This window comes from Microcaecilia unicolor, chromosome 1 (genome assembly GCF_901765095.1).
Source record: "Microcaecilia unicolor chromosome 1, aMicUni1.1, whole genome shotgun sequence".
NCBI classification, from domain to species: domain Eukaryota; kingdom Metazoa; phylum Chordata; class Amphibia; order Gymnophiona; family Siphonopidae; genus Microcaecilia; species Microcaecilia unicolor.
Window position 1 is genome coordinate 384,068,402 of NC_044031.1, and position 15,652 is coordinate 384,084,053.

At 48.8% G+C, this 15,652-nt stretch overlaps 1 protein-coding gene across 1 annotated transcript in view; it reads right to left on the bottom strand.

Moving 5' to 3' along the window:
* The window catches only part of SGSM3 (small G protein signaling modulator 3), a 160,162-nt gene that overhangs the window by 11,570 nt on the left and 132,940 nt on the right, over positions 1 to 15,652 (bottom strand). Inside the window, 1 exon segment of the mRNA XM_030210556.1 lies at positions 8,423 to 8,545. Coding sequence (XP_030066416.1) covers positions 8,423 to 8,545 — 123 coding nt within the window.

Genomic DNA, 15,652 nt, shown 5'->3' on the forward strand with positions numbered 1-15,652 from the left:
GTAACCTGGCAGTAACCGAACAGCATGTGGTGAAGACAAATACTGCCAGGTTAGTGCCGCACTAGAAAAAAAATTTTTTTCAGGAGTGCCAGAAATGGCGCACGCTTGAGCCAGAACTAATGCCAGTGGCCGCGTTGGGCAGATGGTATTTCCAATTTAGCATGCAGTAAGCCCATGTTGGGCCTACTGCTGCTTTGAAAAAAGTCCCCTAAGTGCATTTTTATAATATACCACTGCATTCCACAAAACAAAAGGAGCAAGTTCCCAAAATAACATCTTTCTCTTTGGATCTAGGCACTGGAAAAAAACTTTTTTAAATGCTCCCAGGTTTCAACCTAATTCATGCTTAATGTGAGATACAAATATCCTAAATAAGTAAATAAATAGATAGAAACTCTGAATGTTGAGCACCTGATTCTCATAATATGATGTCTGTTTTTGTGGCCCTTTACCAGGAGAAAAAAAATCTCTGCACGAATATAACATGTGCTAGGATGTTCCTAAAACCAGTCCCTCCAAATGACACACTGATTACGATTGATAACAAATTACTATTCTACCTATGAAAAATTATTCCGTTATTATACTTCCTCTGTGTACATCCATAAACTGCACAAGCTGGCATGTTTGAAAATGTGAGATTAAGTAAAAATGCTACCAACAATAAAGAACAACGTGGATGCAGCAGCTCATAGGTTTGTTTATTTTTTGCTTTGTTTTGAGTGTATGTGGAAGACGGCTGTGTGTGTGTGTGTGTGGGGGGGGGGGGGAGGGGGGGGGTCAGGAAACAGAGACAAACCTAATTGGCTTCAAACGTTTTGATGTTATGCCTTCTCCTGTTCTCAATCAAACCTCCTTGGTGTAGTGTGTGAGCTGTTCTCTTCATGAAGAAGCAGAATCTTCAGAAAGTTGTTTCATTCCCAAGAGGGCCTAGTCTTATTTAGTAGCAATGCATGTGTACAGAGACAGTCTGTTGGACAATTTGGGGTATCTGCTTTAAAAGAATTGTACCCTGCAAGTGCTCAAATGAAGCAAAGATGAATGGATTTTGATTTTTGTTCTTTTAGTTTTGCCACTACTCTGGACAAAGGGGTACATCCCTGGAGCTACAGCTCCATAACACCCATTCCTTCAGTCTCATGATCTTTGACTGCTTCCACCATATAACAGCAAAATCCACTCCTGTTCTCCCCAGTTCAAACACCAGCATGGCCCATCACAAAAATGAACAAATACTAGCAACCCCCTCAAAAAAAAAAAAAAAAATTATTAAACATTCTTCATAGTCTTAGGTTGATACCATGACAATTGGCACCACTAATCACAGATTTCAAACCTGTGACAAATCAACCTCTTTTTGTTCCTGCATATTCTTGAAATTGCTGGAAAAATATCACTAACTAGAGAATGGATTCATTTGGACTAGTAGCTAAGCTAATGGAACAGGAATTAAAAATGTCCACTTTATTAAATTCTCTACTACTCTGGGCCAAAGGGATATATTATAACAGTACACTTCTGGGGAGACAATGCAGAAAGTCATGCATTAAGGCACTACACCAAAGGTTGTGAACTGTGAAGTTCTACCAAAGTGGAGAAATGCTGAAATCCCACAACGGAAGTAATACAAATGAACAATGGGAAGTAGACCTTGCGCTCCAGAGACGTTTCACCATTTTTTTTCTTGAGCAACACAGAGAAGAATTCACAGAGTTTTCCAAACGAAGGTCTTTTTTAAGACCAACTTGATGTTTACAATATTGTTGTTAAGCAAGAATTTTTACATGCTGTCATGGTCATCGTCAGCGATGTCTGTGCCTTGCTCGTCAGGGCACTCGTCAGTAACCTGTTCCTCCTTCTAAAATTACCTGCAGTTCCAGTCAGTGACCTGTGGGGTCACTGTAGAGTGGTGGAGGCCAAGCTGGTGATGTCATCAGAACCGAGCACTTCTTATGCTGGCTTTTGAGTGTGTTCAGGGTTCTGGCAAAGCGAATGCTACATACCAGTAGAAGGTATTCTCCGAGGACAGCAGGCTGATTGTTCTCACTGATGGGTGACGTCCACGGCAGCCCCTCCAATCGGAAACTTCACTAGCAAAGGCCTTTGCTAGTCCTCGCGCACCGCGCATGCGCGACCGTCTTCCCGCCCGAACCGGCACAGTCCCATATGTAGCAAGACAAAGACAAGGGAAGACACAACTCCAAAGGGGAGGCGGACGGGTTTGTGAGAACAATCAGCCTGCTGTCCTCGGAGAATACCTTCTACAGGTATGTAGCATTCGCTTTCTCCGAGGACAAGCAGGCTGCTTGTTCTCACTGATGGGGTATCCCTAGCCCCCAGGCTCACTCAAAACAACAAACATGGTCAACTGGGCCTCGCAACGGCGAGGACATAACTGAGATTGACCTAACAATTACCCAACTAACTGAGAGTGTAGCCTGGAACAGAATAAACATGGGCCTAGGGGGGTGGAGTTGGATTCCAAACCCCGAACAGATTCTGAAGCACTGACTGCCCAAACAGACTGTCGCGTCGGGTATCCTGCTGCAGGCAGTAATGAGATGTGAATGTGTGGACAGATGACCACGTCGCAGCTTTGCAAATCTCTTCAATGGTGGCTGACTTCAAGTGGGCTACTGATGCTGCCATGGCTCTAACATTATGAGCCGTGACATGACCCTCAAGAGCCAGCCCAGCCTGGGCGTAAGTGAAGGAAATGCAATCTGCTAACCAATTGGAGATGGTGCGTTTCCCCACAGCCACTCCCCTCCTGTTGGGATCAAAAGAAACAAACAATTGGGCGGACTGTCTGTTGGGCTGTGTCCGTTCCAGATAGAAGGCCAATGCTCTCTTGCAGTCCAAAGTGTGCAGCTGACGTTCAGCAGGGCAGGAATGAGGACGGGGAAAGAATGTTGGCAAGACAATTGACTGGTTCAGATGGAACTCCAAAACAACCTTTGGCAAGAACTTAGGGTGAGTACGGAGGACTACTCTGTTATGATGAAATTTAGTGTAAGGGGCCTGGGCTACCAGGGCCTGAAGCTCACCGACTCTACGAGTTGAAGTAACTGCCACCAAGAAAATGACCTTCCAGGTCAAGTACTTCAGATGGCAGGAGTTCAGTGGCTCAAAAGGAGGTTTCATCAGCTGGGTGAGAACGACATTGAGATCCCATGACACTTTAGGAGGCTTGACAGGGGGCTTTGACAAAAGCAAACCTCTCATGAAGCAAACAACTAAAGGCTGTCCTGAGATCGGCTTACCTTCCACACGGTAATGGTATGCACTAATCACGCTAAGGTGAACCCTTACAGAGTTGGTCTTGAGACCAGACTCAGACAAGTGCAGAAGGTATTCAAGCAGGGTCTGTGTAGGACAAGAGCGAGGATCTAGGGCCTTGCTGTCACACCAACGGCAAACCTCCTCCATAGAAAGAAGTAACTCCTCTTAGTGGAATCTTTCCTGGAAGCAAGCAAGTTGCGGGAGACAACCTCTGACAGACCCAAAAAGGCAAAGTCTACGCTCTCAACATCCAGGCCGTGAGAGCCAGAGACCGGAGGTTGGGATGCAGAAGCGCCCCTTTGTCCTGTGTGATGAGGGTCGGAAAACACTCCAATCTCCACGGTTCTTCGGAGGACAACTCCAGAAGAAGAGGGAACCAGATCTGACGCGGCCAAAAAGGAGCAATCAGAATCATGGTGCCTCGGTCTTGCTTGAGTTTCAACAAAGTCTTCCCCACCAGAGGTATGGGAGGATAAGCATACAGCAGACCCTCCCCCCAGTCCAGGAGGAAGGCATCCGATGCTAGTCTGCGGTGGGCCTGAAGCCTGGAACAGAAGTGAGGGACTTTGTGGTTGGCTCGAGATGCAACGAAATCTACCAAGGGGGTGCCCCACACCTGGAAGATCTGTCGCACTACACAGGAACTGAGCGACCACTCGTGAGGTTGCATAATCCTGCTCAACCTGTCGGCCAGACTGTTGTTTACGCCTGCCAGATAAGTGGCTTGGAGCACCATGCCGTGACGGCGAGCCCAGAGCCACATGCTGACGGCTTCCTGACACAGGGGGCGAGATCCGGTGCCCCCCTGCTTGTTGATGTAATACATGGCAACCTGGTTGTCTGTCTGAATTTGGATAATTTGGTGGGTCAGCCAATCTCTGAAAGCCTTCAGAGCGTTCCAGACCGCTCGTAACTCCAGGAGATTGATCTGCAGATCGCGTTCCTGGAGGGACCAGCTTCCTTGGGTGTGAAGCCCATCGACATGAGCTCCCCACCCCAGGAGAGACGCATCCGTAGTCAGCACTTTTTGTGGCTGAGGAATTTGGAAAGGATGTCCCAGAGTCAAATTGGACCAAATCGTCCACCAATACAGGGATTTGAGAAAACTCGTGGACAGGTGGATCACGTCTTCTAGATCCCCAGCAGCCTGAAACCACTGGGAAGCTAGGGTCCATTGAGCAGATCTCATGTGAAGGCGGGCCATGGGAGTCACATGAACTGTGGAGGCCATGTGGCCCAGCAATCTCAACATCTGCCGAGCTGTGATCTGCTGGGACGCTCGCACCCGCGAGACGAGGGACAATAAATTGTTGGCTCTCGCCTCTGGAAGATAGGCACGAGCCGTCCGAGAGTCCAGCAGAGCTCCTATGAATTCTAGTCTCTGCACTGGGAGAAGATGGAACTTTGGATAATTTATCACAAACCCCAGTAGCTCCAGGAGGCGAATAGTCATCTGCATGGACTGTAGAGCTCCTGCCTCGGATGTGTTCTTCACCAGCCAATCGTCGAGATATGGGAACATGTGTACCCCCAGCCTGCGAAGTGCCGCTGCTGCTACCACAGCCAAGCACTTCGTGAACACTCTGGGCGCAGAGGCGAGCCCAAAGGGTAGCACACAGTACTGGAAGTGACGTGTGCCCAGCTGAAATCGCAGATACTGCCTGTGAGCTGGCAGTATCGGGATGTGCGTGTAGGCGTCCTTCAAGTCCAGAGAGCATAGCCAGTCGTTTTCCTGAATCATGGGAAGAAGGGTGCCCAGGGAAAGCATCCTGAACTTTTCCTTGACCAGATATTTGTTCAGGGCCCTTAGGTCTAGGATGGGACGCATCCCCCCTGTTTTCTTTTCCACAAGGAAGTACCTGGAATAGAATCCCAGCCCTTCTTGCCCGGATGGCACGGGCTCGACCGCATTGGTGCTGAGAAGGGCGGAGAGTTCCTCTGCAAGTACCTGCTTGTGCTGGAAGCTGTAAGACTGAGCTCCCGGTGGACAATTTGGAGGTTTTGAGGCCAAATTGAGGGTGTATCCTTGCCGGACTATTTGAAGAACCCACTGATCGGAGGTTATGAGAGGCCACCTTTGGTGAAAAACTTTCAACCTCCCTCCGACCGGCAGATCGCCCGGCACTGACACGTTGATGTCGGCTATGCTCTGCTGGAGCCAGTCAAAAGCTCGTCCCTTGCTTTTGCTGGGGAGCCGAGGGGCCTTGCTGAGGCGCACGCTGCTGACGAGAGCGAGCGCGCTGGGGCTTAGCCTGGGCCGCAGGCTGTCGAGAAGGAGGATTGTACCTACGCTTACCAGAAGATTAGGGAACAGTCTTCCTTCCCCCATAAAAACGTCTACCTGTGGAGGTAGAAGCTGAAGGCTGCCGGCGGGAGAACTTGTCGAAAGCGGTATCCCGCTGGTGGAGCTGCTCTACCACCTGTTCGACCTTCTCTCCAAAAATATTGTCCGCACGGCAAGGCGAGTCCGCAATCCGCTGCTGGATCCTATTTTCCAGGTCGGAGGCACGCAGCCATGAGAGTCTGCGCATCACCACACCTTGAGCAGTGGCCCTGGACGCAACATCAAAGGTGTCATACACCCCTCTGGCCAGGAATTTTCTGCACGCCATCAGCTGCCTGACCACCTCCTGAAATGGCTTGGCTTGCTCAGGAGGGAGCTTGTCCACCAAGCCCGCCAACTGCCGCACATTGTTCCGCATGTGTATGCTCGTGTAGAGCTGGTACGACTGAATTTTGGCCACGAGCATAGAGGAATGGTAGGCCTTCCTCCCAAAGGAGTCTAAGGTTCTAGAGTCTTTGCCCGGGGGAGCCGAAGCATGCTCCCTAGAACTCTTAGCCTTCTTTAGGGCCAAATCCGCAACTCCAGAGTCGTGAGGCAACTGAGTGCGCATCAGCTCTGGGTCCCCATGGATCCGGTACTGGGACTCGATCTTCTTGGGAATGTGGGGATTACTTAAAGGCTTGGTCCAGTTCGCCAGCAATGTCTTTTTTAGGACATGATGCATGGGTACTGTGGACGCTTCCTTAGGTGGAGAAGGATAGTCCACGAGCTCAAACATTTCAGCCCTGGGCTCGTCCTCCACAACCACCGGGAAGGGGATGGCCGTAGACATCTCCCGGACAAAGGCCGCAAAAAACAGACTCTCGGGAGGAGAAAGCTGCCTTTCAGGGGAGGGAGTGGGATCAGAAGGAAGGCCATCAGACTCCTCGTCAGAGAAATATCTGATGTCCTCCTCCTCCTCCCACGAGGCCTCACCATTGGAATCAGACAAGTTCACGAACCTGTGTCTGAAGCCGTGCCCGGCTCTACTCCGTGGAACCACGGCCACGGTGGGAGCGTTGAGAGGTAGACTCCCTCGCCCGCAGCGGCGAAGCTCCCTCCGCCGACGTCGTTGGGGAGCCTTCCTGGGAGGCGACCGCAGTCGGTACCGCAAGCGGCACCGATGTCGGAGACCTCACCCCGGGCAAGGGGCCAGCCGGCGCCTCACTCGACGGTACCGGTGGCGCAAGCACCCCCGGTACCGGAGGGGAAGGGCGCAACAGCTCTCCCAGGATCTCTGGGAGAACGGCCCGGAGACTCTCGTGCAGGGCGGCTGTGGAGAAAGACATGGAAGCCGATGCAGGAGTCGAAGTCAGAGTCTGTTCCGGGCGTGGAGGCTGTTCCGGGCTGTCCAAGGTGGAGCGCATCGACACCTCTTGAACAGAGGGTGAGCGGTCCTCCCGGTGCCGATGCCTACTGGGTGCCGACTCCCTTGGCGACCCAGAGCTCTCGGTACCGACACGGGAATGAGACCGGTGTCGATGCTTCTTTGACTTTTTCAAACGAAGCATGTCACCAGAGCTTCCCGGTACCGACGAGGAGGACGTAGAATCCCAGCCGTCGCTTCCTCGGTGCCGAGGCCGAAGAAGGTCGGTCTCGGGGGAGCTGTACCGCAGGAGCCCTCAGGGTAGGGGGAGACCCACCCGAAGGCTCACCGCCACCAGCAGGGGAATGGACAGCCCTCACCTGCACTCCAGTCGAAGCACCACCGTCCGACGACATCAGCACTAGTGGAGGTCCTGGTATCACCGACGCCGCCTTCTGATGTCTCGGCCCCGACGATGCAGAGGGTCGATGCCTCGATGCAGTCGATACAGTCGCGGCCGAGGGCGGAGGTCTTGACGCTGTCGACGTCAACGCACTCGATACTCCTGGTGCCGATGCCGACGAAGAGCCCGAGAACAAAACGTTCCACTGGGCCAATCTCGCTACCTGAGTCCTTTTCTGTAAAAGGGCGCAAAGACTACAGGCCTGCGGGCGGTGCCTAGCCCCCAGACACTGAAGACACGACGCGTGTCTATCAGTGAGCGAGATTACCCGGGCGCACTGGGTGCACTTCTTGAAGCCGCTGGGAGACTTCGATGACATGGGCGGAAAAATCACGCCGGCGAAATCAAAACTCGTAATTGCGGTAAGGCACCAAAAAGAGGGGGAGAAAAAAACTCGACCCGAAGCCTCAAAAGGGCCTACCCTGAAAACGAAAGAAACCTTAACGGGGCCAAAAAACTAGAAATACGGGAAAGGGAAAAAGACCGAAAGGCCCTTCTCCGAAATCCCTTTTTTTTTTTTTTAAACGAAAAGTCAAAGACGCGCGAGGGTCAACTTAAGGGGCGCGAACGGCGCAAACACGACCGTACCGAGCACGGACAAAAGAAGACTGACGAACACAAGCCGGTTCGGGCGGGAAGACGGCTGCGCATGCGCGGTGCGCATGGGCGCGCGAGGACTAGCAAAGGCCTTTGCTAGTGAAGTTTCCGATTGGAGGGGCTGCCGTGGACGTCACCCATCAGTGAGAACAAACAGCCTGCTTGTCCTCGGAGAATTTTATTATCACAAAATTAACAGGACTCAATATCTGGAATCATTCAGGAACACTTTTCTGGATCACTGTTGAGCTAACCCCCATTTGTACTACAAAAATAAATATACAGCCAAGAGACAGTACACTTTTGCAGTACTATAGCTACTCACCAAATGAAGTCATGTACCAGGTAGTGAAACAGAATGAGCTGCAGGAAGAAGGAATGGGCGGGGGGGGGGGGGGGGGGGGGGGGGGGGGGGGAGGAAAATGCAGAGGTGAGAAAGGGGAGCACTCACCTGAGTTCGCACTTAATCTGAACCCAGCCAGGACTGCGCAGGAAGGACCAGGGCTGGTACCACTTCTCCACTGTCTGCATACTGGAACAGAGAACTTCTAGCCACAAGTGCATCACCTGCTCGCTGTCCAAACATAAGATGAGGAAAGACAACACAGGGTGTTACCTTAAATGAGATTCGACAGTTGGGCAGACTGCTGGCTGACAGGAGCTCTGATGATGCAGAGTTGGGGGGAAATTCAGTTTTGACAATACTGACACTGCAGCCACTATCTTAAAGTGCTTTTTCTAGAAAACATGTCATTTTGTAACAGCGGGAATTCATGCACTGACTCGCCAATGTCCTTCTATGGATTAGGAATTGGTTACTGGACAGAAAATAGAGGGTAGGGTTAAATGGCCATTTTTAAGTAAGCAATTATTGCCATACTGAGACAGGCCAAAGGTCCATCAAGCCCAGCATCCTGTTTCCAACAGTGGCCAATCCAGGTCACAAATACCTGGCAAGATCCTAAAAAAGTACAAAACATTTTATACTGCTTATCCCAGAAATAGTGGATTTTTCCAAGTCCATTTAATAATGATCTATGGACTTTTCCTTTAAGAAGCCGTCCAAACCTTTTTAAAACTCTGCTAAGCTAACCGCCTTTACCACATTCTCTGGCAACGAATTCCAGAGTTTAATTACATGTCGAGTAAAGAAACATTTTCTCCGATTCGTTTTAAATTTACTACTTTGTAGCTTCATCGCATGCCCCCTAGTCCTAGTATTTTTGGAAAGCATGAACAGACGCTTCACATCTACCCGTTCAACTCCACTCATTATTTTATAGACCTCTATCAAATCTCTCCTCAGCCGCCTTTTCTCCAAGCTGAAGAGCCCTAGCCGCTTTAGCCTTTCCTCATAGGGAAGTCATCCCATCCCCTTTTATCATTTTCGTCGCCCTTCTCTGTACCTTTTCTAATTCCACTATATCTTTTTTTGAGATGCGGTGACTCTGAAATTCTTTACCAGAGAATGTGGTAAAGGTGGTTAGCTAAGCGGAGTTTAAAAAAAGGTTTGGACAGCTTCCTAAAGGAAAAGTCCATAGATCATTATTAAATGGACTTGGGGAAAATCCACTATTTCTGGGATAAGCAGTAAAAAATGTTTTGTACTTTTTTGGGATCTTGCTAGGTATTTGTGATCTGGATTGGCCACTGTTGGAAACAGAATGCTGGGCTTGATGGACCTTTGGTATTTCCTAGTATGGCAATACTTATGTACTTATGATGCTAGGGTCCACCTTAAGAGTCTGCACTCAAGAAAAGATCTAGGTGTCATTGTAGACAATACACTGAAATCTTCTGCCCAGTGTGTGGCAGCTGCCAAAAAAGCAAACAGTATGCTAGGAATTATTAGGAAAGGGATGCAGAATAAGACCAAGAATATTATAATGCAACTTGGTGGGGCCCCATCCTAGCCCCGCCCCACCTAGCTCCACCTACCCTAGCCCCACCCAACTCCACCCCCACCCACCCTAGCTCCACCCCAAAGTATTAAAATTGTTTTAAAATATATGATACAAGCAACAAATGAGCTCCTTTTATTAATGACCATATGTAGATCCTTCAAGAGGTAGTGTGTCATGATTTAGGCTCTACACCCTTTCTGATGTTTTGGTGCCACTTCAGTAAGGCCAACACACAATCTCTCCACTGCAAAGCACTATACACAAACTTGTGCAAAAACACACTCAATCTTACCAAACCATAACAGCACTAATTCCAAGGACAGGACGAGCTACAACCTCCTAGCACTATAATTAGACCGGGCTCTAAAACACCAATACACTACCTAATGAAAAAAAAAACCCAAAACAAAAAGGGCTGCAAATACTACACACTAGCAGAATACTGCACCTTGATCACACATGAAAAACACATGACACAACAGATATGAAAGCGAAATACTGAATTGGAAAGTTACCTCAAGAAGTCATACTCAGCATGCAGCAATACTCCAGAAATTGAAACTTACATGCAAAATATCACAGATGCACATTTCCAAAAGCTGACATATTCCAATTAATAAATTCTGAATAAAAAAACGTTTTCTACCTTTGCTGTCTAAGCATTTAGTTTTTCTATTAGCTTTGGTCCCAGTGTCTTCTGTTTTATGCAGTCTTCTTTCCATTTGCACCATGTCCACCATCCTCCTGTGTCCTTATGCATCCTGTCTACCATCTGTAGCCCTGTCCCTATCCTTTCTCCAGTTTCAACATCTGCCCTCAAAGTGTTCCAATCCAGCCCTTAAATTCAGCAATTTCCCCTCCAATCCATATCCAGCATTTCTCCTCAGTCCCCTCCCCTCCATCCATGTGCATCTACTTCCTCTGTCTTCCCTCCCCTCCATCCATGTCCAGCATTTCTCCTCTCTCCCTTCCACTCCATCCACGTGCATCTCCTTCATCTTTTCTTCCCTTCATCCTTGTCCATTTCTCCTCTTCCCTGCCCTCCACTCCATCCATGTCCAGCATTTCTCCTCTCTTTCCCTCCCCCTCTATCCATATGTATCTCCTTCCTGACTTCCCTCCCCTCCATCCATCCATGTTCAACAACTCTCCATTCTCCCTTGCCCTCTCCTCCATTCATCCATATCCAGCAAATTTCTTCTCTCCCCTACCCCCTCCATCCATCCATGTCCAGCAATTCTCCTCTCTCCCCTGCCTTGCCCTTCATCCATGTCCAGGAACTCTCCATTCTCCCCTGCCCTCTCCTCCATCCATCTCCAGCAAATTTTCTCTCTCCCCTGCTCCCTCCACCCATGTCCAGCAATTCTCCTCTCTCCCCTGCCCGCCCCTCCATCCATCCATGTCCAGCAACTCTCCATTCTCCCCTGCCCTCTCCTCCATCCATCTCCAGCAAATTTCCTCTCTTCCCTGCCCCCTCCATCCATGTCCAGCAATTCTTCTCTCTCCCCCTGCCCTCCCCTCCGTCCATCCATGTACAGCAACTCTCCATTCTCCCCTGCCCTCTCCTCCATCTATGTCCAGCATATTTCCTCTCTCCCCTGCCCCCTCCATCCATGTCCAGCAATTCTCCTCTCTCCCCTGCCCTCCCCTCCATCCACTCATGTCCAGCAACCTTCCTCTCTCCCCTGCCCTCCCCTCCATCCACCCATGTCCAGCAACCTTCCTCTCTCCCCTGCCCTCCCCTCCATCCACTCATGTGCAGCAACCTTCCTCTCTCCCCTGCCCTCCCCTCCATCCACTCATGTCCAGCAATCTTCCTCTCCCCTGCCCTCCCCTCCATCCACTCATGTCCAGCAACCTTCCTCTCCCCCTGCCCTCCCCTCCATCCACTCATGTGCAGCAACTCTCCTCTCCCCTGACCTCCATCCACTCATGTGCAGCAACTCTCCTCTCCATCCACCCATGTCCAGCAACTCTCCTCTCCTCTGCCCTCCATCCACCCATGTCCAGCAACTCTCCTCTCCCGTCCTCCCTCCATCCATATCCAGCGATTCTCTTCTCTCCCCTGCCCCCCTTCCAGCCATCCATACCCAGCGATTCTCTTCTCTCCCCTGCCCCCCCTCCAGCCACCCATACGCAGCGATTCTCTTCTCTCCCAATTACCTCTGTCGAAGCGGCCGCGATATAGAAAGCCCCGCCCATCTCTAGCCTTCCTTTCGAGTTCGTTCCCTCAGAGTCCCGCCCTTGCAGAAAGAGAAAATGACGTCAGAAGGCGGGACTCTGAGGGAACGAACTCACGAAGGGAAGGCTCGATGGGCAGGGCTTTCAATGACGCGGCTGCTCGACGGAGGTTAAAAAAAAAAAAAAAAAAAAAAGATTAAACCCCGGGCGAGGGGATGTTGGGTGGGCGGGCCTGGAGGGAAAGTGGCTGGGCCTGGGTCCATCCAGGCCTGCCCGTGGCTATGCCCCTGTTTTTGACAACTTTGAATAGTTTTGTGTCATCTGTAATTTAAATTACCCTCACTCATCATTCAGATTTCTAGATCAATTATAAATAATAGCACCGGTCCCAGTACAGATCCCTGTGGCACTCCACTATTTACTCTCCTCCATTGAGAAAAATGGCCATTTAAACACTACCCCTCTGATTTCTGTCCAATATCTAATTTGTAATCCAAAAAAGACATTGCCTCCTATACCATGACTCTAATTTTCTCAGGAGTCTCTCATGGGGAACTGTCAAAACTTTCTGAAAATCTAGATGCATTACATCAACCAGCACACCTTTATCCACAAGTTTATTCACACATTTAAAGAAATGAAGCAAACTGGCAAGCCAAGACTTCCCTTGGCTGAACCTATCCCATTAAACTATATTGTTTACGTGTTCCATAATTGTATTCTTTATAAAATAGTTTCCACTATGTTGCTGGAAGTGAAGTCAGGCTTACCAGTCTATAATTTCCAGGACCACCTCTGGATCCCTTAAAAAAATCAGTGTTACATTGGCCGCTCTCCAATCTTCAGGTACTACAGACGATTTTTAACGACAGTATACAAATCACTAATAGCAGATCAGCAATTTCATGTTTTGAGTTTTTTCAGTACCCTGGGATATGTGCCATCCAGTCCAGGTGATTTATTACTTTTTAACTTGTCAATTTGGCTCAGTACATTTTCCAGGTTCGCCGAGATTTCTTTCAGCTCATCTGAATCGTCACACTTGAAAACCATTTCTGGTACAGGTAGATCTCTTACATCTTCTTCTATAAAGATCAAAGCAAATAATTCATTCAATCTCTCCACTTTTGGCCTTGAGCTCCCCAGATTCCCTCATAGTAACCGAAAAAGGTGTTACTGTGAGCTTTTGTCTCTGAGGCAAGTTTTTCTTCATATTCTTTTAGCCGCCTTTATCAATGCTTTGCATCTAGCTTGACAGTGCTTATGTTGTTTCTTATTTTCTTCATTTGGATCCTTTTTCCATTCTTTGAAAGATGTTCTTTTGGCTCTAATAGCCTCTTTCACTTCACCTTTTAACCACACTGGTTGTCGTTTGCTCTTCTTTCCACTTTGGTTAATACATAGAATACATAGAGGGGCATATTCGAAAGGGGCATCCAAGTTTTGCTGAGGATGTCCTTGCAGGATGTCCCGGCGAAGGGGCAGGAAAACCCATATTATCGAAACAAGATGGCGTCCATCTTTCATTTTGATAATACACTCAGGGACGCCCAAATCTTGACATTTAGGTTGTCCCTACAGATGGTCGTCCTTAGACTTGGTCATTTCTGATTTTCGGCGATAATGGAGACTAAGGACGCCCATCTAAGAAACGACAAAATGCAAGCCCTTTGGTCATGGGATGAGCCAGCATTTGTAGTGCACTGGTCCCCCTGACATACAGGACACCAACCGGGCACCCTAGGGGGCACTGCAGTGGACTTCAGAAAGAGCTCCCAGGTACATAGATCCCTTACCTTGTGTGCTAAGCCCCCCCAAACCCACTACCCACAACTGTACACCACTACCATAGCCCTTAGAGGTGAAGGGGGGCACCTAGAAGTGGGTACAGTGGGTTTGTGGTGGGTATTGTAGGGCTCACATTTACCACCACAAGTGTAACAGGTAGGGGGGGGGGATGGGCCTGCCTGAAGTGCACTGCACCCACTAAAACTGCTCCAGGGCCCTGCATCCTGCTGTGATGGACCCGAGATGACATTTGAGGCTGGCATAGAGGCGGCACAAAATATTTTTAAAGTTCTTTTTTTGAGGGTAGGAGGGGGTTAGTGACCACTGGGGTAGTAAGGGGAGGTCATCCCCCGAATTCCCTCCAGTGGTCATCTGGTCAGGTCCGGGCACCTCTTTGTGCCTTGGTCGTAAGAAAACCTGGACCAGGTAAAGTCATCCAAATGCTAGTCAGGGACGCCCTTTTTTTCCATTATGGGTCGAAGATGGCCAGTGTTAGGCACGCCCAAGTCCCACCTTCGCTACGCCTCCAACACGCCCCCGCAGGAACTTGGTCATCCCCGTGACGGAAAGCAGTTGGGAACGCCCAAAATTGGCTTTCGATTATGCCGATTTGGATGACCCTGTGAGGACGCCCATCTTCCGATTTGTGTCCAAAGATGGGCGTCCTTCTCTTTAGAAAATAGCCTGATAGTGGTCTAGGGCTTCTACAATGGTATTTTTAAACAATGCACATGCCTGATTTAAAGGCCTAAAACTTTGTGGCAGATCCTTTTACCTTCTTTTTAACACATTTCCTCATTTTGTTGTAGTTGCCCTTTTGAAAATACATGCTGCTACAGAAGATTTCCTTAGTGATTTCACTCAAGATACCAGCTCAGATTTGACCATGTTATGATCAGTGTTTCCCAGCGGATCCAACACCGTTACCTCTCGTACCATGCCCTGCATTCCACTAAGGTAGGGCTGGCTGAGGTCTATCTCTGAATTTTGTTTCTATTCTGTTTTATATTTTCTTTTTTTTTTTTTCCTTTACTATTTCTATAGCGTGGTCTCATTTCCTTGAATTGTGGGCAAATGTATAATTTTTTTGACCTATATATTTTTTCTGGATTTCTTTAGTTACATTGTAAGATGTGATTGTATAACTTGAAAATGTAAATAGAAGTAAAAAAAAAAAAAAAAAAAACCACACACTGTCCAACATGTGTGGCCTCCCAGGCATATAATGGAATCACTCTAGATAGAGAGACCCCAATACTTTTGGCAGTCTAGCAAAGCCATACCACTGCTGTTAGGGTTGTAACCCACCATGTCTTATAGGTATCTCAAGTGGCTGGCAGAAGTTTTATTCCTCTGTCCTCACAACGTTCCTAGAGTATCCTCCTTGTCTTACCTCCTGGTCTGTCAAGAATTATTTGCAAATGTGCTAATGTGATTCCCAAGTGTGGCACCAAAGGGTTTCATTGCCTTTCTAACCTAGGCCACAGGTTCCAGATCAGTGCTAGATATCCATGTGCACTGATTAAGACACACATTTTCCCCTCACTGTCACTTATGATGTGGCCCAAAGCAACGTGAGTTTAGTTTACAAAGATTTTTTTTTTGTCAGGCCACTCTGATAAGGGAGTTGTAAATAAGCTGTGCTGTCCCACAGAAGATCAGGTTAGATTCTGACTCAAGGTCCTACTCTTGGAAGGGCTGGTGATCCCTAGTGGTGACAGAGAACAGCACAGGAAATGTCAGCACCATGTTCTTTCTAGGCTATAAGATGTGATTGGCTAAAGTCTAGGAGAAAATAAGGGAAGAAT